The sequence below is a fragment of the Hyposmocoma kahamanoa genome, unplaced genomic scaffold (assembly GCF_003589595.1).
Source record: "Hyposmocoma kahamanoa isolate Upper Pololo Valley unplaced genomic scaffold, ASM358959v1 116, whole genome shotgun sequence".
NCBI lineage: Eukaryota > Metazoa > Arthropoda > Insecta > Lepidoptera > Cosmopterigidae > Hyposmocoma > Hyposmocoma kahamanoa.
Genome location: NW_020653391.1, coordinates 5339725 through 5367625, shown reverse-complemented (window position 1 = coordinate 5367625; position 27901 = coordinate 5339725). Strand labels below are relative to the sequence as shown.

The 27901-nt window shown below is 39.0% G+C and overlaps 1 protein-coding gene across 1 annotated transcript; it reads left to right on the top strand.

The window, feature by feature from the left end:
• Positions 1-247: 247 nt before the first annotated feature.
• On the top strand, positions 248-27901 carry LOC113239788 (flap endonuclease 1). The gene is made up of 8 exons (XM_026476919.1): positions 248-445; positions 516-581; positions 4137-4340; positions 5519-5664; positions 8190-8357; positions 15102-15320; positions 26387-26536; positions 27417-27901. The coding sequence occupies exons 1-8, from the start codon at positions 364-366 to the stop codon at positions 27519-27521; spliced, it is 1140 nt and encodes a 379-aa protein (XP_026332704.1). The 5' UTR covers positions 248-363; the 3' UTR covers positions 27522-27901.

The following is a 27901-nucleotide window of genomic DNA, read 5'->3' as shown; positions in this document are numbered from 1 at the left end:
AATGTATTACATCAACAAGGTGTCGGCTTTACATTGCGCCGGCGCAACACATAGCGAGTGTTGATCCAAAAATAATCAAAAGCACGATAAAAAAAATGTAAAAAAAGTGTTTTTGCTAACTCAGATCAATTTTATTCTCGATTTAGTTTTACAACACTAAAAACGTCAAAATTCCCGCCAAATTGCGCAAAAACATTGCATGCAGCGCCTCAAGGAAACTGTCTGTTACGTACCTATAATCTGGCTGGGTGGCTGCTGTCATAGCACTTCTATGGGCAGAATTTGTAATATAGAAATCATTCTTTTCAAATAATCGGTTGAATGAATTAATTTTTTGAATTTTATAGTAAAACTTGAAAAAAAATGGGTATTTTAAACTTATCGAAGCTAATCGCAGATGTGGCTCCGCATGCTGTAAAAGAAATGGAGATCAAGAACTATTTTGGTAAACCGTAATTCCGTATATTAACGACAGTTAAATGAATGCGTATCCTTATGTTTTTGTTATTTTTCAGGGCGAAAAATCGCTGTTGATGCGTCTATGAGCTTGTACCAATTTTTGATAGCGGTTCGAAGCGAAGGTAAGTTGTAATATTTACCTAATCAAAAACTTAAGTCTTAAGTGCTACAACCGTTTGCCGGGTTCTATAGGTCCTACAGAACTTGTAGAAGCCTCTAAAATAACTTAGCGGAAGACTCGATATTGGCGGCACCGCCAATAAGCAAAAGAAGTAGACTTTTTTAGTCAAAAACTTGTCTCTGTGCATAATGAAAATCCTATCTAAACTTCAAATGAATATAATAAAAATTAAATATTTTATGTGACTCGGGGTACCGTCATGACGATATTATGTTTATTTTTTAAGTTGTGTATATTTAAGCGATAATTTTTTTGGAACTACTTGGGATGCGTCATATAGCAAGGTTCCCCAAAATGGTAAATTGTGATAAACAGCTCAAGCTAAGACTTCCCTTTTTATCTACATTTATGTGTATCTTTAGATGCTATTATTTCAGGCTAAATTATTGTTACTTTAACCCTCAATTCACTAGGTGAAATATACTTACGTAAATACCTTCTATGAGTCCCAGGGACTCACATATTTTGTAAGCGCGATTTTTTTCAAATAAAACAACTTTGGTTACAATTCAGTTTTATAATCTTCTTAGGTACTTAGCTAATAATAAAATAAAAATAACAAAATGGGAACAAACTCGTGAGATCCTCTTAAACAATAGAAAAGTACAAATATCAGTCTCAAAAAATAATCAAATATTTAAACTGTTTTAAGTCTTACAAATAATTAGAAAAATAAAAAAAAACTTAACACCTTTAAACCTCTTTAAGGGTACAACATAAAAATAAAAAACCTTAAATCTATGGCCCCATACAAAAAAAACGTGCAATAGGTTTACATGCACCGTCGGCATACCTTCTTTGAGCACGCCAAACAAATTGGCTTTATACATTTCGCGCATAAGTATGCAGTCTTTGTTCTCTTTTTGTAATGGCATAAATAACAGTACTTCCTCTCATGCCTAGCTAACTTGACATCAGTTTCAGGATGACACATATCTTCAGGAATGTCTTTTTGCAAGATAGATGAAATCGAACAGCGAACTTGACGTGGCAAACGTGTACTATGTAAACGTGTCATCAAATTACTTTCGTTTAGTTTTTCTGCAATACCTTTTAGGAATTCTAATCTTCTAATATTTGGTACCCCTCTTTGGCTTTCATAAATAACTTGAGCATTAGAACATGCCATGTCAATGATTCTAAAAAACACAGCCATAGGCCAACGGGAGGTTCGTCTACTACACGAGTAAACAGAGCACTTTTGGTCAACCACATCAACACCTGCCTTGGTGGAGTTATAATATAAAATTATTGCAGGTTTTCCAGTATTTACATCAATTTCGTCGTCATGGTGCATAGAAGAGTACAGTACCACAGATCGATTTTTCTTTGGAACATAGCTAACAAGAGTAGATTCTTTCGTAAATCCGAATAGAGAAGATTCCACGGGCCGGTCTTTGTGTGGGAGAAATTCTTTTGGTATAACTCTCTTGTTTTTTTTCAGTGTACCCACTGTTGTCAAGCCTCTTGCCTTCAACTCTTTTAGTAGCTCCATCGAAGAGTACCAGTTGTCCGTAGTCACATTGATGTTCGTATTGAAAATGGGCTTACACAAGCGGAGGGTAGCTTGCGTTGGTACTGATTTCTTTTTCTCCTCGTCAGTCAAACCGAATCCGTCAGAACCTTTGCCGGTATATAAGTAGATGTTAAAAATATAAAAGGTCTTAGAATCCACTAAACACTGCATCTTCAAACCATACTTTCCAGGCTTATTGGGCATGTACATTTTAAATCTGGATCGTCCTCTAAATTCTATGAGCATTTCGTCAACCGTAGCATTACTACCCATTGAATTATTATTTTGACTGTTTTCTATAAACATTTGTAATATTTCTGTAATGAGACAAGCAGGATCAACTTCTCTTCGAATATCACGGTCAGAAGCGTCATCAAACCGAAGAGCTAAGAGCAATGCCAAAAATCTGTTTTTCGACATTGATGCTCTGAATATTTCTCGTCCAGTTCCATCTGTTGCAAATAGTGATAAAACGCTTTCTCTATTTGACTTGAAAATAGCGGAATAAATCAGCAAAGATAGAAAACCTTTCAATTCGATAGGATTAGTCTGTCTGAAAGCAGAATCTTTTGGATATTTCGTTTGAAATTCCTCAAGTTTTTTGTTTGTCCAAGTCAAAATGATATTCAGCATTCTCTGATCGAACAATAACTGAAATGCATCAATTGGAGAAAGAGGTCCTTCAGCTAGAGGTCTAACTCTAGGAACTTGTACTATGTTATGTGCTGCAGTACGAACGTTTCGAGTTGGAGGTAATCGTGACCACTTCGTTCGATCTTTTCCATGGTAATAGTTTTGGTTTGTTTGTTCAGGTATAGATTGGTCATCATCACTCATATATGATGAATTATCTTGAGCTGGTGCATCATTCCGTGACCTGTGAGAAACTAGCTCTGACAGTGGTAAGTCACTCTCATTTGAAGACGATTCAGAGAAGCTTGAGTTAGTGTCGTGATCGCTGAGAAGGTACTCACCATCCTCAATATCTGAAGTTTGTAAATCTTCATTTACGTGTGAGCCACTGCTTGACGGGCCAGGAGCTTGTTGACTGTCCCTGTCATTATACTTATCATCCAAATCCTCTTGGAGCCAAGCTTCTAGAATGGAATCTGCTCCGTCTTCATTGACATTGATCCAATTACATTGTTGAGCCATTTTAAAATTCTACAACAAAAAAAAATAAAGCGTGCATAAATATAATCAATAAATATAGGTGAAAAATCAACAATTGTAATATTTAATAAATAAAAAAAAATATAACACAATTCACTAGTATGAGTCCCTGGGACTCACTCGACGTAATAACTCACCAAATACGAAGCGCGCGCGCACGTCCTCTCGGCACCGCGTCGCTCGCGTCACTGCATGAAGGTACTGAGGTAAGGGGAAAACCATCTGCTAAAACAATTAAACTAGGGCGGTTTGAAATTTCGTTGTGAGTCCGTGGGACTCAGGAAGTGAATTAAGGGTTAATGTAGATAAATAAAGCTCTTTATTTATTATCAAGATTCATAATAAGAGCACAGTATGTGCAGATTTTACCATGATGCAACTAATAAAATAAATTAATTATAGGAAATAAAACTATTGAAATCGCGCATATTTGTTTTTTCAAACAAACCGATGTTTTGGGCCCTTTACAGGTCCCATGGTCAAGGTTGACTGAGGTGGTTAATTAATTATGAAAAAAATGCGCATTTCACCTCCCGTCTCACCTGATGGAAAGTGACGTTGAGGTTAACGATTTAGCATGTACACCTAAATAATGCCTATTCACTCTCGCCTTGAAAAAGTCTCACTTTTATGCCTCCAATGCAATTAACAAGTGAAATGAAATCCTCTTTACCCGTCACACGTCCTATTGACATATGAGTGTCAGTAATCATTCATGTTTTACTTTTTAACATTAATTAAATTAAATTAAATACTGTGGTTGAAAATGAAACTTAATATATTTTATTCAATTTCAAAATATTTCAGGCCACCAACTGACCTCAGTTGATGGAGAAACAACCTCCCACCTCATGGGCACATTCTACCGTACCATCCGTCTGGTAGAGGCCGGTATTAAGCCAGTTTACGTGTTTGATGGGAAGCCACCTGACATGAAGTCTCATCAGCTGAATAAGAGAGCAGAGAGGAGAGAAGAGGCTGAAAAGGAGTTGCAAAAGGCTACTGAAGCAGGTATTAAATAAAAATAACTGCAAGGTATCATACAAATTCAGGCGAATGCACTGCGCGCACGCAATGTGCATTTCGCAAGTGTTTCAGAAACAGGTGCATTAGCAATATAAATTTTTTAATACATTAAATTAAGAAACGCCTTATAACAAATTATTTTCAACAGCACAGATTCATGTATCAGCACAGTCCCATATGTGCACTGTTAGTTACCTATCAGGTTTATTCTTTTGTGGAAGGATATACCTTGCATGCCAAATACATCACATAATAATATATAATAATAATAATAGCCTTTATTGCTGATACAAGTCAATTCAAATATTACATATTCTCATCTTTTTCTCTGCATTCCCTGTCTGCGTTTGCCTTCTCTTGGGTACCACTCTGTTACATCTGTGGTCCATTTTCCAGTCTCCATCATGATATGTCCAACCCAACATCATTTCATTTTCCTCATGTAGTTCTTAACATCCTGTACGATTGTTCTACATTTCTGTGTTTTTCCTTGTTAGTGACCAGGTTTGACAACCGTATGATAAACATGAAAGAATGCAACTGTCAAATATTTTCTTTTTTGCGCTAGTTGGAATATCTCTATTTTTTATAATCTCTTTTAGGGACCAGTATCTTTTCCATGAGTTGGTGAGTCTTTGATCTACCACTTTTATCATTTGGTTATCAGGTGATATGTTCTGCCCAAGGTACATTTATTGCTCTACATATTCAATAGGTTTACCATTTACTTTTATTATTGCTTGTTTCCATTCATCATGAGTTTTGTTTTTGCAACGTTCATTGCTAGACCCACTACCGCGCTCTCTTGTGCAAGTTGTTGTAGCATCAATCCCAATGTATCTAGATTGTCCGTAATCAAGATGAGGTCGTCGGCAAAACGGAGGTGATTCAATCTTGTACCATTGATATTTATATATAATAATAAATATCAAATACATCACATCCATAATGCTAAACATAAAAGGCCTAAGATAAGAAGATAAGAAAAAAGGACACTAGAAGGCACCAGAATAAAACTAATTTAGAAAGAGAACCATCTGTATAAGAAACAGTGAAAGCAAATTTCACACTCAACCCTGTAAAGTGGCAAGCTAGTAAATAGACAAATGATTCATAGATTGTGCATTAGATAGTGCATTCTCACACACTGTCATATTCCACAGGAGACCAATCCTCCATAGACAAGTTCAACCGTCGACTGGTCAAAGTGACGAAGCAGCACAATGAGGAAGCCAAAGATTTGCTGAAGCTGATGGGTATACCAGTCGTGGATGCCCCATGCGAAGCAGAGGCACAGTGTGCTGCTTTGGTGAGAATTTCAAAATGACGTTTTAGATGTATGTCTATCTTTAGGTACCACATATCAAACCGATATAGAGTATTGATCGCATCTCTGGTACAAAGCTCCAAAATCCGATACTTCTTATATTTATGAACAATTTTTCATTATGAATGGAAATCTTAAATCTGGTTTTCCTTGATCAAATTCTCTATTAGCATTAAAAATAGATATAAATTGTATTCAATCAAAAAGAGAATTAAAAATACTTAATATTTGTAAATAGAAGAATAGTCTCTTTTATTATGAAAACTGACGCGGTTATCACACATTATAATATAAAAGTAACGGGACTTACTCGCGTAGTATTTTAGTCGGAAGCGGTCCGACTAGTTTCGACCATAATCGATGGTCTTCTTCAGGTGTTGAGTGCAACGTTCGCGACCTCGTCACGTCAAACACTGCGCGCTGCGGCTCTTTGCGCGCGAGTCGATGACGCAGTCCGCAGTGGGGAATTCGGGGGGCTGATACGTTGCGTCAGCGCGTCCTGGAACTCTTCTTCGCTACTGCTGTCCGTAGGATTGTTGTCGGGAACAGTCCAGCACACAGAGCTCACCACGTCGTTACTACTAACATCTGCAGCTGCATATCGAGCGCCATGAAGACACGGCTTCCAGGTTGGTGGCAAGCTCCAACCTCCGTCTCTTTTAAAATTTGGTCGCCTACTTATTTCAATAGCCTCTCGGATTTTGCGGGGCACAATTTTCCACACGCAATGCTTCAACGAGGACTCAACCAGCATCGGTAGAGAGAGCGGCAGCATACTTACCTTATGTCAGGAAGGTGACGGATGTGATTGGAAACTTGTTACGCCGAAGGTACAGCATCAAGACAATATTCCGTCCTCTCACACAGCTGCGACAATAGCAATTGTGCAAAGCATCGCTCTCCAAAGGACAGAGACCCTCTGGGGGTCCCCAGTGTCTATATGGTTCCCTCTAACTGCGGCAAGTGTTACGTCGGCGAAACGAGACGGAACGTGGCTACTAGGCTAGCTGAGCATATCCGATCCATGAAGAACCAAGATGTCAATGGATCTGCGGTGGCAGACCACTTTCTGAGCTCCAGTACTGGTCACTACATTCGGTTTGATAAAGCTAAGGTTTTAGCGTGGGAGAAGTATTTTGTGCCCCGCAAATTCCAAGAGGCTATTGAAATAAGTACCCGGCGCGCACGCAGAGAGCCGCAGCGCGCAGTGCTAGACGTGTCGCGGTCGCGAACGTTGCACTCAACCCCTGAAGAAGACCATCGATTATGGTCGAAACTAGTCGGACCGCTTCCGACTAAAATACTGCGCCCGTAAGTCCCGTTACTTTTATATTATAAGAATAGCCTCATACTAACAAACTGGTTACCGCGTTATGTGTACCAACACAGAAGATAAGATTTAAGCTTAATCACATTTGGGATTCATCTAACTGAGCTGAATAGTTTTCCACATCAAGGCAACCCAACATTAGAAGGGTATGCTTGACATGCCGAAATATATAAAAAAATGAACTGAGGTCTTATATAAGACTTATTGCATGTTGGCAAAAAAAAGTAAATTATATTCAAGGATTCAAATGTCATGAGTTAAAAAGAAACAGCAATAGTGTTCTGTGACGTCACACTTTATGGTGGCACTTCACATGACTATTTGTGTGTTTGATATATTCGGCAAACAATCACCATGTGTAAATAGTATGTATGACAAAGTTTTTGCCTTTGTCTATTCGATAAATACAGTAAACACTGAACACGCTTTACTGCGCGCTTGTCCGTTTCTCGACGCATATCAAAGGGGTCAAATAAGCAAATTCGCAAGTATGCTGTCCACACTATTCTCATATTCATATTTTAATTCCTTATTTGGCATCATGTGTACACAATCATGTTTGTACCCAATAGCAAATACAAACAGCCATGTGAAGTGCCGACTTTAACGGAGCATACAAAGTACATTTTGAACTGGTGGCAGAACAGTTACCATGCTGGTCTGCCATGCAGAGGTCTCGGGTTCGATGCCTAAGCCAGGAGAAATAAATGTACGGCCTATATTTATTTCTCCCGTTAGTTTGAGTGTAATTTGTAGTTGTCTACGAATGCGTTGGTTTTTATTATTATGGGGAATTCTGATATGAATGATATGAATTCTGAAATGAAGATAGTGTGGACTGAGCTGGCAACACACTACCAATTAACTAACGAGCGTCTTGCGAGAAAGGGCATCTCTCCGCCAGTAATTTTAATCATTTACATCTCTGGTGTTCATTGTGATATCAAATTTCGTATACATTTTTAGCATGTTCATGTGAGTGGATGGAAGGAAGCCTTATTGCAATTTAAATCAAAAATCAAATCAAAAATCATTTACTTCAGAAATTAATCCATATCATTTGTTAGTTACAGGCACTTATCAACTATGTTAGTACAAGAATATTTAACAAATAGTAATAATTATAGATAAATATATATTATTTTATATATTTAAAATTTGTCTCCTGTATCTTTAGGTGAAAGCTGGCAAAGTGTTCGCAACGGCTACAGAAGATATGGATGCCTTAACATTTGGCGCTGACGTGCTTCTACGTCATCTGACCTTCTCAGAGGCAAGGAAGATGCCTGTCCTGGAGATCCATCTTGATAAGGTGTTGCAGGGGCTGGAACTTAAACATAAAGAGGTTAGCAACTAGATAGATAGATAAAAATCTTTATTCACCACCTTGACAAATACATACACAGACACATGATACAGACATTAACTTAGACGTAATACAGTAATATACTCTACTAGTATCTCTCTTGGAAGCCATGGCAATGAAAAGGCGCTGACTCAGCATAAATGACGCGGCTGCCCGCGAGACTGGTATTCTGCCAGGACCCTTTAGGGACAGGGACGCCACTCGTAAAAACCCAAAACAAAGCCAATTTAATTCAATTCAAATTCTAACCAATTCAATTTAACTCAATTCAATCCAATTTAATTTCATTCAATTTATTTATTTATTTATTTTTTTTTTTTCTCAAACACCTTAGTCACTCATATTTCCAATTTTTGCATATTTAAAAGATACTCTTGCAGCTTCTGCTTGAAAGTTGTTTTTGTGACGTTGTTACGGATAGGAGGAGGAATATTGTTCCAACAACGAGTGGCTAAGTATCGGAAACTCCCTCTAATTGCAGCGGTACTATACCAGGGGGTTATAAGCGAAAACACCCTTGTCGACCTTGCTCCAAAGCAAGAGTTTACCGTGGTTGACCAAGTGAGTTTCTCATACAAATAGTAAGGTACGTGAGACTGAACAACATCAACACAACAACAACAATCCAGCCAGTTTACGGCGCCCATCCATCGTAAGCATGTCAGACTTATTTAGAAAAGGTGTCATTTGAGTTCGAGGAGGTATTGAAAAACAGAAACATGCACATACATTTTGCACTCGTTGCAGTAGTCTCTGCGTTCTTGCCAAAAGACACTGACCAAAGGCAGTGATACAGTAATTAAGTTTGGAGAGTATAAGAGATTCGTGTACGTGAATGCGTAAGTCCAGACTCAAGAAGCTACGATTGTTATAAATGATCTTTAACCTAAAAAGACAGTTCTGCACTACTTTGGCTACGTGCTGCTCAAAGCGCAGTCGACTGTCCATAATGACACCCAAATTCTGAACCTTTACTTGGAGCAAATGTGATTCTATATCCTGAATCTGTTTCTTGGAAGCCATAATCATGAATTTGGACTTAGTGGGGTTCAATACAAGAGAGTTATTACCCGACCATGCAGTAATACGGTTTAAGTCATCATTGATCTTAGCGATGGCTTCAGCGGTATTCTTTGGAAAGAAAGATAGGTATAACTGTAGGTCAACAGCATAAAGATGGTACCGGCAATACCTAAAACAGCTCTCGATGTCGGAAGTATATAAAATGTATAAGAGAGAACCCAAAATAGATCCCTGGGGCACTCCTCTGTTCACCTGCATACAGGTCGACGTCATAAAGCTACCCTCTGGTCTATGTAACTTTACTTGCTGAGTGCGAGCGGAAATATAACTTTGGAATCAGTCCCGGGCCGTACTTTTAAAGCCATAGTAACTTAATTTTGACAGCTATAAATTGATATTGATTGAGTCAAATGCCCTAGAATAGTCAAGAAGAACCAGAAATGTACCTCTACCACAATCTTGAGCCACGAGTACTTCATTTATAACATCAAGAAGAGCTGTATTAGTGCCATTGTCCCTTTCTAAAACCAGATTGGTACTTAGGAAGTATATTGTTACACTCCAAGTAAACATATAATTGTAAACTAACCACCTTCTCCAATATTTTAGAAAGATATTGCAAAATGCTTATTGGCCTTAAGTCCTTTAAATCTTGTGGGTTATTGTTTTTTGGAAATTGGACATACCAAAGCAGATTTCCAGGCTGATGGAAACTTGGATATTCGTATGGAGGTATTTATAATATCTGTAATAATTTGAATTGTGTGAGGTAGAGTTAACAGAACCATGTCAGCAGTGATTTCATCACATCCCACAGTATGAGAATTGATCTCAAGCATAATTTTGGATATCGTGTCTTCATCAACAATAGTTAAGTCAAAATTAGACCGACAGAACCTGTGTGTGTCATAAAAAGTAAGAACCTCACCATTTACAGAGTTGTCACCAGGGATATTTAGAAAATGATCGTTAATTGCATCATGATTATCAAAATAAATAGGTAACTCCGAGTGCCCCTTGAAATCTGGAAGAACGTCGCGTTTAAGTAATTTTTTGAGTATTGTTAATATTTTGGACAAAATAGGCTTTTTCCTCGCAACTCAACGCAACTGTAACGAGGCTTTTTAACATCTTATACTGCTTTTATTTGCATCTTATTTTGCTTTGAAACTTTGAATTTACTGTATGCCGCGTTACGTAATTCTATCATGTATTTAACATTACTAGTCAACCAAGGTTTATTTCTATCTTTAATTGTGACTTGTCGCATAGGTGCATATATATCAAAAAGTGTAATCAAAAATAGATTGAACCACATCACCTTCATCTACAGACTCTAAATTCAATATGAAATTCCAATCCAATTTTAAAAGCGTTTCATACAATTGGGACTTGTCGATATCTTTCAAGGACCTACGAAAAAATGTTTTTGGTTTGCAAACCTTCTTTTTTATTTTTAATTCCCCAAAAACCAGAGCGTGACCACCGAGCTCCTTGACCTGATTAACCAGTCCTTGCAGGTGGAGTGTCCGAACAAATCAGAGAAGAACTATGGCTAGTAAAATGTGTAGGCATCGCCATATAGTTACTAATGTTCATGTTGTCGAGAAAAAATATTATTTGCCTAGTTTTATGGTCGTTAATATCCAAAAGATTCACATTAAAATCTCCAACCAGCACAAGCTGATTATACTGCGAGAAAGATGTAATAGTGTCAGTAAGTACGTCAAGAAACTCGTCAATATTACACCATGGAGGTCTATACGCAGTTCTAACAATTATGTGTAAGGAATTCAGAGTCAACCTGATCCATATTTGTTCAATGCGATCACTTGTTGGACATACGCAATTACGTATATTTAAGCTACGTCTGATATAGAAACCCACGCCACCGCCGCCCTTTTTTTTTTTTTTTTTTTTTTTTTTTTTTTTTTTTTTTTTTTTTTTGACGGGGGGGAAATCTTTATGGATACCCCTGAGCCCAGGGAGACTCAGGGGTTATGTGGGGACTCTCCCTCCACACTGGAAGGCCTACCCCACTAAAACCCCCCCGGGTTTCCCTCTCGCCGGTTGAGTCGGCGCCGTAGGATCAGTGAACATTCACCACGACGCCGCCCGGCCGCCCTAGCTTGCGCCAGGGCTCCCGCGCCAACGAAGGGACGAGTCGGTTGTCCTCCGACCCGCCCCCCAGACGAGTGAGGCCGTGCAATGTAGGCTCCGGAGTCCCTGTCCAGAGCCCGCTGGTCTCACTAGGCGAGCAGCGAACTGCCTTCGCCTTCTCCCCGTACGTCTGCGCCGGAGCGGGTGCGCGTCCGCCGCGTCCTCGCGCACCCGCTCCGCGGCCTCCTTTTGCGACATAACCTCTGTGCAAAAGGAGGCCATCGCCTCCCAGGACTCCTCGCTATCGAGCATGGCGGCAACCACGCTCGGCAGCGAGAGGTCCTGCCCTATAGTCCCCGTCAGAGTGCGGCGCTGCTCATCCCACCGGCTACACACCTCTAGGGTGTGCTGCGCGGTGTCATCCGCAGCGCCGCACTCGTGGCACGACGGGGACGGTTCCCTCCTCGCCACCTTGTGCAGGTAGTGACCGAAGCAACCGTGCCCGGTCAGCACCTGCACAAGGTGGTACGACAGTGGCCCGTGGGACCGGTTTACCCACTCTACGAGGACAGGGCGAATCGCCTCTATGGTACGAGCACCATAGGGGGGATCCGCCAAGCCCTCTTTCCACCGGTCCCGCATGCGCTGCGCCGCGAGGCGGCGCTCCCGCTCCAACGCCACCGCCGCCCTGCCGTTGACCAAGTTTGCGAGGAGAGTGCAGAAAACGAAAACCAGGCATCTTAGGAGCACAGCATTCTTGTCCACTCTTAAGTCAAGTCTCATTTATTGCGAGAATATCAGGGTCATGACGTTCAACTGATATGAGAAATTCATTGTGTTTTGTATTCAGGGAACCCGTATTAAAGAGACCAATTTTTAAATTCTTCGTTTTAACCATTTTAATAGATAAATATTTTGCTCTGGTATTTATACAAATGTAATTGTTGTAATAACTGATATTCCTCGCTACCAGTTGCCCACACATACATCCCGACATTGTCTGTCCATGACCCATTCAATGCAAATGACTTCCACAAGTGGAACACAGAATACTCTCTAAGTACACAAACAGAAAAAATAATTCCAGTACAACACAATAACTGTAATATTAAGTCAACAAAAACAAAAAGCAAAGCGTAATTGGAAACATAATACACACACATTAACACATAAACTAGGACTTGACGTGAATAACATATCAAAATCAATTTACAGGAAAAGCTTACATAAATGTTTAAATATTTAAATGTATTTATTATTCATCAAAACATGAAGCAGTACGTAACAATCAAATGACAAAAAAGTGTAACTAGAAATTCAACATCAAACTGAGTATGATGGGAATATGCAATTTTAGAAATAAAAATAAATAAAAGCTTTAAAATATAACAAAAACATATATTTTTATATGAACTATAACTACGAGATATTAAAGAAATAAAAATAAGTAAACGCTCAAAAATTCTTGCTTACATCGTCCTTTTAGATAGAGACGCCAACTTATGTGTTCCCAAAAATGTTGCTAAAATCTCTCTCAGATTGTATATGATGACGGTCTTTCCCTTGCTCTTGGCGCGCGTATACTCTGCCGCCGCGTGTCCACACATATCTCCAGTTCAGACGGCTGTTGGATCCACGAGTTGCACACCAAGCTTCTATAATAAGAACGGCGTGTACCGAGTTCTCATTTCCCACTTCAGGAAAGCCTGCTATCTCAACGTCATTTACGAGCATTTCCTGGTCTTTTACCTGTATGTCCATCCTTGTAAAATGGTGTCTTCTAAATCTGACACACTACACTTATGGGTCTCATTAAGTTTGCTTTCCAGGGTTTCAATTTTATTTTCTAGCTGTTCTATACGCGTACTCTGTGCTTTAATTGTGGTAGTGAGCCCCAACACCGTCTCACGAAACATTTCTAACCGAGCAGCTTTCATCTCGTCCTAGAACAACTTCAGTTCCGCCATGATGTCACTTGTGATAACTGTTTTGCCATCCAGTTCCTCTATCAGATTTAAATTAAAACCAAGGTTTTCCTCCTCTTTCTTAACATCAACACGCTGAGAGGACTTGGCTCGCTCAGTGACATTTTGGACGTTATATTAGTTCGGAGAGTCCTTTTCTGTATTCTGGTGTTCGAGATCATCCTGAAAAGTTAAGCGAACAGGCGTATTAGCATTTCCCATTTCGGGGCATTTCCAGCTGTCTCTACGTTGCTTGTCTAATGCATAAAAAGCAACTAATTGTATTATGTTTTTTTAGAGAGAAACCTATTTGGTTTTTCGCCAACTTCTCCACATAAGACTTCCAATATGGCTGTAGATTGAGTACTGTTATAATAAAATATGTTTAAAATTATAAAATCATTTATCGAAATTTTTGAGCTAAACAACAATCTAAAACGAATTGTAAAACAAGTATTAACAGGTTTTCAAGAAATGATCAAAAAAAAAATCTAAAGTTAAAACATGCATAAAATATTCACTTCTTAAGTTTTCGCGATTGTTACACATTCGGAAAAAAATTGTTGCTATGTTATATTATCAATACATAAAATATTACATTTTTATATAATTATAGAACACCTTTTAAAATATATAATTTTGTATATACAGAGTTATATTTCGTAAAATATTAACAACCTCGTAGGAATATAATTATTAACATCATAAACAACAACTGTTGTTCCATGACATTTTACAAAACATAATAACTTTACCTTTTTGTTTTTTTTTATTATATCAAGTGACGGCACGAACAAGTCGTGTGCCTGATAGTAAGCTACTCGCCTGTCCATAACGGTTGCAGTGCCACTCACGAGCTTAAATTAAAATTTTAAATCGCAAAGGTCTGAGGTACGCTAACACTGCGCCCGTCACTCCCATGTGCCTGTAATTTCACCAGCACCCTTACCCTTCAAAACCGGAACACAGTAATTCTGACATTACTACTTGGCGGCAGAAATACGTAAGGTGGCAGTCCTACCCTACTCAACCTCTTTCAGAAGGACCTCTACCGCTTCTTAATGTTGTCCTATGTGACACTTAAATCTGTATTTGGTAATACGGTAGTAAGTTCAAACGTGCAATCGTCCTCCCGATAACCCGCACACTCGCTCCTGCCTTTTGCACATAGTTACCACCTTTTAGAGCGATGATTTTACGAATCACCTGTATTTTAGATAGTGTTCTGATCGTGTTCTATTTGTATTCATGATAATAAATAATTTAAACAGAAAAAAAAATCACGAAAAATGTTTTGTAATTATAGTCAAAAGTATAAACCATGTATAACACCCAATAGGATAAACACACACTATGATCATGAAGAACCTCTTTAATGTGCACTTGCATCATTCATGTATGTTACATGAAATTTGAAATTTTAGTGAAACTACAGGCACATGGGACTTGTCAACTTACGTCTCAGGGTGACGGGCGCAGTGACATTGTTCCTAAGATCTTTACAATTTTAAGCTCTGAGTGACAATGCAACTATTATGGATAGGCGTGTTAATTACCACCAGGGGCACGACTTGTTCGTCCCGTCACATGATATTTAAAATACGTATTTATTTATACTGAAGTTTAATTTTTTCAGTTTGTGGACCTCTGCATTCTTCTTGGTTGTGACTACTGCGGCTCTATCCGCGGCATAGGTCCCAAAAGAGCCATAGAATTAATTAGGCAACATCGCTGCATCGAAGAAGTGCTCAAAAACATTGATGTAAGCAAGTATCCACCGCCTGAGAACTGGGAATATGAGAATGCTAGGCGGTTGTTCTTTGAACCTGAGGTTGCTGACGCTAAGGATATTGAGGTAAGACAACGTAATTATTTACATTGTATATACATATACAGGGTTGCTTGTAAAATACTAACAACCTTCCAGGACCATATTACTAACATCATAAATTTTGACTCCATGGCCAAACGGTTACCATACTGGTCTGTCACGCAGAGGTCCCGGGTTTGATTCCCGGGCCGGGTGAAATATTTGTATGGCCTACATTTATTTCTCATGTGAGTTTGGGTGCAAGTTGTTTATGTGTGTCCATGGCACCCGCGATACAGGGTCTTCCTAGTGCGTGGCTATGAGTGTGTGCGTTATTTATTTATAAATAAAAATAAAAAATGCATTTATTGGGGCTATTTGTATATAAAAATTACTTATATTGTTTTAAAAAACCCGCCGTTCTCAAATAAAAACTTGTTCAATTACTTATCGAGTTTTAGGTTTTCGCAATTGTTACACATACGAAATGAAACTATTTTTCTGGATTTAAATCGCGTATATTCGCGGTCAATCAACCGTTTCCATGCGACCTGTGTAAAGGGCCCGAAACGTTGGTTTGTTTGAAAAAACAAATATACGCGATTTAAATCCGGAAAAATTGTTTCATTTCCTATTGTTCTATTACTTTTTACATGACATAATAAATGTACCAAAAATTTATTTGCCAAGAATAAAGAATTAGTAGCAGTAGATCTCATCTTGAAAGAGTTCGTCCAGGGAAGTACTGCCACCTACCTATTTCTGCCGCCAAGCAGTAATGTCAGCATTACTGTGTTTCGGTTTTGAAGGGTAAGGGTACTGGTGAAATTACAGGCACATGGAACTTATTTATTTATTTATTAATAGACAAAATGTGTAACATAACAGTTTGCACCATGGCGTTACGACAATTTAGTTAATAACAATTTAAAAAGAAAAAGAAAACAAATACACAAAACAACAAGAAATAGAACAATAAAATAAACTTAAAATTATCTACTTACTAATTCATTCATACATCTCTCCAAAACTCTCTTCCATTCCGTCATCAGTCTCTCTATCCCAGTCACAAACACATCACACTGCGGCGATGCTGCGAGCATGGAGTTGAGGAGTGCAGTCGTACGTGGAATAGGCGAGTGTCGGTGCAGTTCAGTGCGAGAGGGCTCGATTGCCAGGAGGGGCACACCACGTCGCCTGTTGCAGTAATCATCAGGGACCCTGAACCTAAGGATCTTTACCACTAGGCTCACACTGTCAATATTATTTCTTAATACATTTATAATGAATCTAAGTGATGCGACATTTCTACGCAATTCCAAGGACTCATAGCCCAAGTGACCTTGTAGAAAGCGTGTTGGGTACAGGAATGGGTAGTAGTAAAATATTTTTTTATATAAATATCTCAAAAACTTCTTTTGGACTTGCTCCAACATGAGAATATATTTATTTTCATGTGGAGCCCAAACCACTGCATTCGATTCGAGTATACTTCGAACCAGAGCCGTGTACAGCGCTTTCGTTGCTGAAGGTGTTAGTGGAGCAGCGTTACGTAAGACGAACCCCAGTCTTTGATATGCACACTTTGTGACATTCCGAGCATGAGTCCGGAATGCGAGAGACGGGTCAAAGGTAACGCCGAGATCGCAGACTTCACTCACACGAACAATCACTTGACCAGCTAATCGATAGTCATAGCGGAGAGGCAACGGGGAGCGCGAAAAGGTCATAATTTCACATTTACCATTGTTGAATAGTAGCTTGTTGTCTACACTCCATTTGCTCACTGCGACGATGTCCTGTTGCAAAGCATAACAGTCCTGAGTCGACTTAATGGGCATGACAAGTTTCACATCGTCGGCGAATAATAAAACCGTGGCCTTGTTAACAGCTGTTGGAAGGTCATTTATAAAAATAAGAAAAAGGAATGGTCCCAAATTTGATCCCTGACTTATGCCAGAACGTGTATGGTATGGTTTTGACTGGTATGGTCCATATCTTACGAACTGTTTCCGGTCTTTCAGATAATCGGCAAACAGTTTTAATAGCCGGGGGACGAATCCCATTCTACTTAGCTTCTGCAGTAATATATCGTTGTCAACCCGGTCAAAAGCCTTTTGGAAATCAAGATACACAGTATCTACCTGATGTCGAGCATCCATCGCCCTCGAAATGACATCGACCAGCTCGACCAAATTAGTGGCTACGGATCTTTTGGGCAAAAAAGCGTGTTGGGAGCTAGTGATGTATGGCCGGCATTGAGGGAGGAGATACTCATGCATTACCATCTCGAATACCTTAGCCAGTGCAGATAATATTGCTATAGGCCGATAGTTCTCGATTCTAAGCTTAGATCCTTTTTTAAGTATTGGAGTTACGCGTGATATTTTCCATATAGTTGGGTATTCTCCAGTAGTCAATATAAGGTTATAAATAAATATTATCGGGGCAATCAAACTATCGATGCACCCTTTGATGACAAATGCCGGTATGCCATCCGGACCCACCGATGTGTTACCTTTGAGACGCTTAACCGCGCGGCGCACCGCATCTCCACTGATTGACCGGATGTCGACCAGCCGTTCACCATCCAAAGAGGAGACCATTGAAGCGGCCTGTTGTGGATCGAGAGTGGGCAAGACAGGCAGAAAAACCGATTCGAAGTGTTTCGCGAATGCAGCAGCGGCCTCGGCTCCTCGATACTCAGAATCGCCATAAGTGATCGCGGGTTCGATTCCTCCTCGGCAGCGTAAGGTACTAACGAATTGCCAAAATAGTGAGGGCTTGGTTGCGAGGTTACTAGAAACATTATGAACATAATTGTTATAGGCTGCCTTAATGTTATCCTTGATTGATGAGCGTAAAACTTTAAACTGTTTGTGAACATTGTCATTTTTAGTTTGTTTCCACACCCTATGCAAACGAGCTTTACAGGAAATGTCACGGATTATTGCTTTCGTGTAGTAGACAGGATATGAACGACTACACGTCGGCTTCCGTATTTTTTTGGGAATACAGTGATCGAAAATATTATACAATGCGTCATTAAATTTAGAAACGACGTCGTCTACTGTGCGACATTCATAAATGCCGCTCCAGTCGCAATCAATGATAAGAAAATATAATGAATAAAAGTCGGCCCTAGGGAAATTCCAGTCCCTTGACGATTCTACGTTAGAAGGGTCAGCTCGGGTTGCCCTAGTGGTAAAGTCATACGGAGCACGGACAACAAGCGGCGGGTGGTGCAAGTCTATATACACGAGTTCTTCTTCTGGCTTCGCGCAGCGTACACTTAGCGCACTCCTCATCTCGGAGCTAGCCAGCACCACATCCAGCATTCTACCATTCACGTTATTCACACAGTTGTAATCTAACAAATTGCACAAAGGTAAAAAACAGCTGTAAAGGTTAGAAATGTACGCACTTGCACTATATAAATTCAGATCACCTAAAATTAGCAGTTTAGAGTTAGGATGATTTTCGCAAAATAATTCAACACTATTAAACCATTCTATAAATATGTCATCATTTGATCTAGGTGGTATATAAACAACACAAACATAAAAACTGTGTCCATCGACTTTAAAACGTGCCCAGAGATCTTCACCACACGACGTCTCATACTGCGGAAAGTGCTCTAGGTAAACAGGAGATTGGGCTGCCAGTAAAACGCCGCCGCCCACGCGGCTTCCGCCGCGGTCGCGCCGATGTACCGACCAATTACCGCAGCATAATTCGGCATCAGACACGGAACCATCAAGATTCGTTTCCGTGGCGGCTACTAGAAAAAGGTCTTCGGAAAGCAGAAGGTTGGTCCTCCAATCGAGTAATTTTGATTTGAGCCACCTTACGTTTTGATAGTACAAATTGAGTACAAACTTTTTTGTTTTATTTCCGAGTTTGCTAGTTTTGCGTTGCGCTTTCGGGGTTTTTGGAACGAAATAACTGTCGCCAAGGTTTCAGTGCGATGTCCTTTGCCCAATTACTAGGGTCCATTACCTTTTCAGCATACCGCGACGGGACGGTTAGTTTAAAAGAAGCGTAGTTGCCTCTAGCCTTTAAGGTTTCTACCGTACAGACGTCCTCCCCACAGACTACCTCGAGATGGGCACGAACCCTGTCGTCCGTAGTGCCGATCTTGAGGTAATACGCATGGATGTATAGTGATCTCTCTGATGCTTCAAGTTGTGTTGTACCTGGCGTGGCAGTGCCACGCTTAATATTCAATAACTTACGCGGACGTTTGACTTCTGTCCAGCCCTCATCGTCAGGATTGGAACTGGCTGTTGCATTAGTAGCTCGTAAAAGCGGCCTAGGTAAGTCAGGCTCGGAGTGAGATGTTGTTTCCGCTTTGGAAGACCTACGCACAGAAGGCACTGGCTCCAACTGTACTGGCTTAGAAGGCCCAGGCATAGTCACCACTGGTATAGACGATCCTTTCATAGATGAAGCAGCTTTGCTTTTCTTTGTCTTATGGGGGTTGCCAGGAGGAGGGGCCATACTGTTTTGTATCATACACACATCAAAAAAAGTTTGCGATCACTTCGAAAAACTGAAATCTTTTTTGTTACTGTAGATTATATTATGATTTTTTCTTCTTTTTAGATTCTTTATTTAAAAATAAATTAGAACATAAAACAATGACCCCGTTCAATTGTTTTTTCATATAAAAAGGCTTTCAGTCCTAGCTTACGCTCATTCAGAAATCTGATTTAGTCAATTATAAGCGATTCAAGATATTTTTCGCGGAAAGTTGTGATTGAAAAAATGCCAAGAGGATTATCAGAGGTTTTACGAGCTAGAATAGTAACTTTGAGGGAAGAAGGATACACCACGAGAGTAATAGCACGCAGACTTGCTATATCCCAATCCTGTGTCGTGGCTACGTTGCAGAGGTATCACGGAATGGGGAATTTAGCTGACCGACCCCGCAGCGGTCGCCTAACTGTTTTGACAGCTGCCCAAAAGCGCTATATTAGATTGCTGGCAGCCCGTGATCCAACAATCAACGCCACTAAAATAAAAGCAGAAGTCAGGGCCGCCACTGGGCTTGAAGTTAGCACGCAGACCGTTCGCAATTGCTTGCACCAGGCTGGATTACGAGCACGGAGGTCTTGGCGAGCTCCGCTCAATTCCCGGCAACGTCAACACCGAAGATTGCAGTGGGCTAGACTTCGGCAAAATGAAGACGGTGAGGACGAAAACATTTGGCAAAACTGTCTCTTCGTTGACGAATCCCGAATGAGCACTCATCCAGATAACCGACGTGTCCGTGTCTGGAGAAGACCAGGCGACCGTGAAAGACAAAGAACTGCCACTGGAACAGTTCAGCAAGGCAGAAAATCGGTGTCCTTTTGGGGTGGCATTATGATTGGAGCTAGAACGCCTTTGATCCCGTATCGGGGCTTCATGACAGCAGACATGTACAAAGCAGTTGCTATTGATGATATCGTCAGACCATTCCGAGTAAACCATGGGCACCAATTTGTACTGGTCGATGATAATGCGCCCGCACATCGAGCTCAACGAGTCAATGCTGCTCTTCAAGAATACGATATCACACGATTAGACTGGCCTGCCGGCTCGCCCGACTTAAACCCAATAGAGCACGCGTGGGATGCTCTTAAACGAGCAGTATGGAACCGTGAGCCACGTCCCCAGACAGTTCCAGAGCTCAGGGAAGCCGCTATTGAAGAATGGGATAGGTTACCCCAGGAAATGCTGGATAACTTGATCCTCAGCATGCCCAGGAGGATCTTCGCATGTATTCGAGCCAGGGGAGGAGTTATTTTATATTGAATTCACACCTTTTAATAATAAATTGTTGTTTAAGTTTAATTAAACAGTATTTTTCTTTCTATGAAATTTCTATCACTATTACATTATGATTAATGGCTCAATTTTTTAAAATAAATAATAAAAAATAGTTTTATATTTTAATTTCAAACAGGGTATTCCTATTTAAAGAAAGCATACAACATAGATTTTTTCTTGATAAAGTTAAATTTAAAGAATTATAGGAGCTTATGCTATTGATCGCAAACTTTTTTTGATGTGTGTACATGTTGCATTCGCTACCAATTCTAACTTAGCCTCAAAGGTCGTTAGCCTTTTCTCAAGTTGAGTAAATTTGTTTGATATTGAAGCAAAGTGGTTTTCGACAGCTTTGCTAATTAAGTTAGACAGGCGCTCGCTCAGCGCTTGTTGCAGCTCCTCTCGAATTGTATTTCTTATACTAGTCATGCAGATGTTATCATCCTCAATGTTGCATGATAAGGCAATTGAGTTGCTCCTACTGGTTTGATGCCGACGGAGTGTAACATTATCACAGGCTGTTAATCCACACTGGTTCGAGCAGGCATCAAAGTTAGAATTATTAATTGAGTCATTTGCCGTCATATTATCGTTGCTCTCAGCCACCGTTCCACGCACGGGTGTGTTAGTGTTATCACCTTTCGGTTGCCTGCATACACATCTCTGGCATTTCCATGCACTTTTATGGTCCGATGTCATAGTATTATAAAACCTTTTTTCAGAGACGTTTGCGCACTGTAGATCATATGTATCTGTGCATACAAGACAACGTAAATACTGTCGGCTTTCAATAGAACTTAAACAGCCAGCACAAATAATCGAAGGCATTGCAAAGAACAGAGCAGATATTATAACTCACTCAGGTAACAATGACGGTAATGACGCCGCGCTGTCTCGTTGATCGCTGTGTTCGCTCGGGGTCGATGCACTCTGGTGACAAATGAGTCACGACAAGGCCGCAGCGATAGAACTGGTTGTTGAATAAGGCTAATCCAACGGTCGAGATTTGATTTTAGAAAAAATAAATGGTTGTAGCTTTACTAATTTTGCGCTTTTTGAAGATATTATTTTACAAAAACTTTAGATAGATTCCAAACTTTCGGATGATGTAAATATTATACGGGGCCGAAAATAAATTTCACGATTCAGAATTAAAAACAAGAGGAGCAAATTGACAGAGGTTTTGCCTTAACGACTAACGCACGACGAGTATCAACTTAAGTCTCAAAGTGGCGGGCGCAATGGCAGTGCGCCACAGATCTTTGCGATTTAAAGCTCTGAGTGGCACTGCAACTGTTATGGACAGGCGTGTAGCTTACCCTCAGGCTCACGACTTGTTCGTCCCGTCACTTGATATTATAAAAAAAATTATTTTGTACTGTCTGTCACTTCTTACATCTTTATTTGGTAATAAGGTACCACCACCCCTGCCACTACCACGTTCCTGCGTTTTGCGTCGGAGCAGTTATTTACGCCAACGCTTTCTTTTGTTACCGCATAGAGCTATAATAATACTGTTATATCGCACACCTAGATCTAAAGGGGGTTAATTCAAAAATCGCGATAATTGAGTTATGCTCACCATAGCATTTCATATTTTGAGATCTACCGACCGATAAAACAGATACAAAAATGGCTCGTCTATTCGCCGTAAGATGGTGCTGTATGCCACTTTTGTTTAAAGAACGAGCCGCTCCCGCCCCCACCAAAACAGGGACGTCGTTAGTTGCCACCGACATTAGGAGTGACACGCACGCGCTCGGTGTCAACAGATCAGAGTTATTTTGAATTGCCCCCCTTTTTATGACTTGTTAAGCAATTTTATTTTGAGTTCTTGCTATTTTGGTAGTTGTTGCTACGCTACTACTGTGTAATTTCTGTGAACATTTTGAATTAGGCCTGTATTGCTGGTAGGGTGAGTATCTTTTATTTATTTATTCAGAATTGCTACCTGTTTAGATGGAACATTTTTAGTTTTCTAATTGAGTCTCTTTTCTTGAATTATTTTTGTAACGCTCATATTTGTTTGAAAATCAAAAAACTTTAAACTTTTTTGCGATTGGCAATTAGAAGCTTGTAATTTTTAAGATAATTTTGCTATCATTTTAACATTTACAAAGTTAGATCAGAAAATATTGCCTTTTTTTTAAGTTAGCTCTCTTTAGATGGGTTACGCTAAATTTCACTTTAAATCGGCAATGAAATCGACGAAAATTGTGTTGAAAGCTTTTTTGTAACAGATATATTTTCTATTTCAGTTAAATAATGAAGCGTGGACGGTATTTAGTTAATATTATACAAGAAAAAGACAAAGAAATAAATGCCATGCCTAACATCCCTACGCCGTCTAAAACACAAGGAGACACGTTAGAGAAGTCATCTGTCGTCATTTCATCTGAAGATACTCAAGCTGCATTATCTGTAGTTGAAGAGCCCATTCCGTGCACGTCTAAGCAACGAATATCTGCCAATAACTATTACATCTCACCAATTCGAAGCGATGAAAGTGATATAGACGACTCCGACGATGATCCTAATTTTCAGCTAGTTCATAAAAGTAACATACCATCCAACGTTGTAGCACCTCATCGTTCTACTTCATCTTCGTCTACATCATCGAATTCGTCCAGTAGTAGCAGCTCATGTTCATCGACATCAAATAGTTCTTCAGATGCCGAGAATGACCCTCAAAATGTTATGGTTCCTGAAAATAATTCCACAGTCCCCGAAAAAAAAAAATTGTAAAAAAAGAACACGCAAACCTGAGAAATGGCGATCAAAAGTCGCTAAACTGTTAAGAAATTCTGGAAAAGCCTACCAGTCAATGGCTAAGTCAAAAAAACAAGTCCCAGAAAAAAAAGTCGGATTACCATGTGGAGACAATTGTCGGCTAAAATGTAAAAACAAAATAGATGAAACTTCAAGGCAACAGTTCTTTGATGTGTTTTGGGGACTCGGCAATCTGGAAAGGCAGAGAGAATTTATAGTGCGACACTCGCAACAAATAAAGCCTAAATATCGGTACTCAAGTACACAAAATTTTAGGGCTCTTAACACCGCATTTTATTAACCAAAACGAGAGTATGCAAGCCATTTTTCAAATCCACTCTTGATGTAAGCTATAAAGCTATTACAACAGCACTTTCTAAGAAAACGGAAATAGGAGTTATTCAAGCCGATTTGAGAGGAAAACACGACAATCATCCAACGATTGACCCACAAATAAGACAGAGCGTTATAGACTTTATTAATTCGATTCCAAGGATTGAATCTCACTACTTAAGGGCTCAAACTACTAGAGAATTCATTTCTAGTGAGAAATCGTTGGCTGATATCTACAGAGATTATAAAATTATGCCAGAAAGGGATGACTTACCTGTTGCCTCTTCCTCCACATTTAACAGAATTTTCAATACCGAATTCAACATTTCTTTTTTCATACCGAAAAAAGATTTATGTGATTTGTGCGAAAGATACAAGAACTCCGATGAAGAGCAAAAGCCCAATCTTAGTCAAGAGTATGAGCAGCACCTTAAAGAAAAAACACTGGCAAGAACTGAAAAAGAAAACGACAAGAATAAGACAGACGGCACCATCACCGCAGTTTATGACTTACAGGCCGTATTGCAGATTCCAAAAGGACAAATATCGTTATTCTTTTACAAATTCAGAATCAACTGCCTCAATTTTACTATTAGTGATTTAAAGGCAAAAGATGTTGTATGCTATTTTTGGGACGAGACGGAAGGAAAAAGAGGAGCTGTGGAAATTGGTAGTTGTATACTAGACTATATTCAATCTCAGATAGACTTAAATCCCAACAAAGAAATTGACTTAATTTTTTACTCGGACAATTGTGGGGGACAACAAAAAAATAAGTTTTTGTTATCTGCTTATGCCTACGCTGTCAACAAATTGACAGTTAAGTCTATAACTCACAAGTTTTTAATACGCGGCCATTCTCAAAATGAAGGCGACAATGTTCATAGTGTTATTGAGAAACAGATAAAAAGGTATTCGCAGTCTGGCCCAATCTACATACCTGAACAGTATAAAACTTTGATTGGCACTGCCAAAAAAACAGGTAAGCCTTACAAAGTCAAAGAAATGACCCATAACAAATTTTATGACGTCAAGGCACTACAAGAATCGTGGGGTACTAATTTCAATATAGATGAGGAGAAAAATCAAATCAAGTGGCAGGACATTAAGGTTCTCAGAGTGGAAAAAGAACACCCTGAAGCGTTCTTCTTCAAAACATCATTTTCTGATGAAACTTATAGGAAAGTTTGTGTGCAAAAAAGAGTTCTCCGAGCAAACAGAAAAGCCGCAGATCAATCATTTTTTTCAATTGGCTTATTACCAGCATACACTGAGAAAATCCCACTGTCAGCTGCAAAAAGACAACACATACAAGAATTGATTGATAAGAACAGTATTCCAAAATCATATTTTGATATTTATTATAAAGGCGTTTTGGGCGGTAATAATAATTAATAGATTTATATTAATAACAAGTAATATTAAACTTAAAAATTGACCAATGATCCTAAGTAAGTCAGTAGGTAATTGTAATTTTTGTAACATTGATCTCAAAGTGCCAATATCTACTACAAAGATTATGTAAGCTTGAATTTTCTTTGTTAATTGTATTACTTAGATATAAGTGAAATGTGATTTTAAAAGTGCATATAAAATTGTGTTTTACAAGCTTAATGTTATTTTGTGTTGTGTTAAGTTTGTATTACTTAGATATAAGTGACATGTGATTTTAAAAGTGCAGTTAAAATTGTTTTTTAGAAGTTTAATACGGTATACTTGTCGGTCTAGGATAGTGATATAGGCTTAGGCCCACTCTTTGGACCAGCGGTGGGAGTTATACGGCTGAAATGATGATGAACCCTTATTGGTGGTCAAAGGTCATCCGAGTATTTGGAACAATTATAATTAACACAAAAAGGGATCTAGCCTAGAATTAATTTTCCCTCTTTGAAAGAGAGTCAAATCAAAACTTGATTCATCAACGCAGGGTCAACTCAAAATAAAATAAAAAATATACACACATTGTGAAGCTATAGGGATCTAACTTAAAAAACCGAATTATCAGCTTATTAAAATTATTTAAACAAGTATCTCTCATAATACATACCCTTTAAATATAATGTTAAATTGAAACGTTTTTATAAACATTCTCTACCTTGCATACAGGCACAGTAACCAGTTTTTGTCATTTTCTGAAAAAAGCGTTTTTTTGAGTTAATGCCTGTTTAGATCTAGGTGTGCGATATATTCTACAGTTGAAATGGTCTGATCCCGACGAAGAAGGCTTAGTGAAATTCCTATGTGGAGATAAGCAGTTCAACGAGGAACGCGTGCGCAATGGAGCTAAAAAGCTACTGAAAGCTAGAAGTGGTACCACACAGGGTCGTCTTGATGGATTCTTCAAGGTATTTTACGCTTTTTTTATTACCAGTTAGGTAACAATATACCCCGTATAAATAATAACGTAGTTGTGTAATGACTCTCTGAAAGAGCTCGTCCAGGGAAGTACTGCCACCATGCCTATTTCTGCCACCTTCCGATTTTGAATGGTAACTAAAAAAAATCGATTTTCATAAAAATTTAATCGTATTGCATCCCTAGTAGTAAGTGAGAGTCAGGATTGTAAGGTGGGTGTTGTTTGGAGTTGCCTCTTTTTCGTCTAAAAAAATATTTTTTATATGTGTGGAATTATAATTGCGGGTCTAATTGCGTGTTGTCGTCCATATAAATCATCGACTATATAACCAGAAATAGAAACGAAATAAGTTCTAATTTTTATTAATTAATATTAACATTCCAAAAATATTCTGTATTTGTTGTAATAAAGATAATATCTCTAACAATGAGGTCATTCGATGGTGTAGAAAAAATAGCAAAACATCTAATTACAAAACGGAATCCATCCATTATAGCAAAGCTCAAGTTAAACTGGACAATATGAAGTGAAACAATTGACAACCCCTGTCAATTGTTTCGAATTCGGGCTGGTCAATCGGAGCGCACATGACATTTCGTCTCTATTTCTGGCTATAAACTCGATGATATACATAAATACACGGAATTAGACCCGACCTGCGCCTGATCCGCACCCGCTTTCGGTGTGTTTCACACTTAATGGTTTCCGCCTACGGTTTTGGCAGAAATGGGGTTAATACCGTTTCGTTTAAAAGCTCTTTATACGCGCAATATTTCTTTCGCTTTTACATGGACTTCATTATTTTTCTGACCGACTTAAGCCGATTCGGCATTAATAAGTCTGGTGACTCCTTTATTTTTTTTCTCCAGGTAACAACAACTCCTAATCCCAAACGAAAAGCTGAGGAAGAAAAAAACAAGGCAGCCAACAAAAAGGCAAAAACAGGTGGTGGCAGAGGCCGGAAACCAAAATAAAAACATAGTTTTTAAAATAATAAGTATTACTAATTTGGAGACATTTACAGTACAAGTAAAAATTCCAAAAATTTTTCCACAAGTAAATACACATAGGCTAGCTCCCTTTAATGGTGGCGTCTCCAATAAGGTATTTTTTAATATTTGTTAATTGCTTCTAAAAGAATAAGGTATTACTGTGTAACTCAGATATTATGTAAATGATAATGTAAGCGATGATTTCAAAGTTCTTTCCACATGCGAATTCATAGTTTCTTTTCATGTTAATGTGTTGAATGAGATCTTTATTTACTTCTCGCTTGTTCTGAACCAAACAAATGTTGCATTTTGTGCTCGAATTTAGTAATCTGATGATGGATCTGGTATCTAAGTTTTAGGTA

What these genes read in the sequence shown, in the direction of transcription:
- LOC113239788 (XM_026476919.1), top strand. Translation starts at nt 364, where the DNA reads ATGGGTATTTTAAACTTATCGAAGCTAATCGCAGATGTGGCTCCGCAT. An exon ending in GATAGCGGTTCGAAGCGAAG is followed by an intron (nt 582 to 4,136) that starts GTAAGTTGTAAT and finishes AAAATATTTCAG; the next exon opens with GCCACCAACTGACCTCAGTT. An exon ending in GCAAAAGGCTACTGAAGCAG is followed by an intron (nt 4,341 to 5,518) that starts GTATTAAATAAA and finishes CATATTCCACAG; the next exon opens with GAGACCAATCCTCCATAGAC.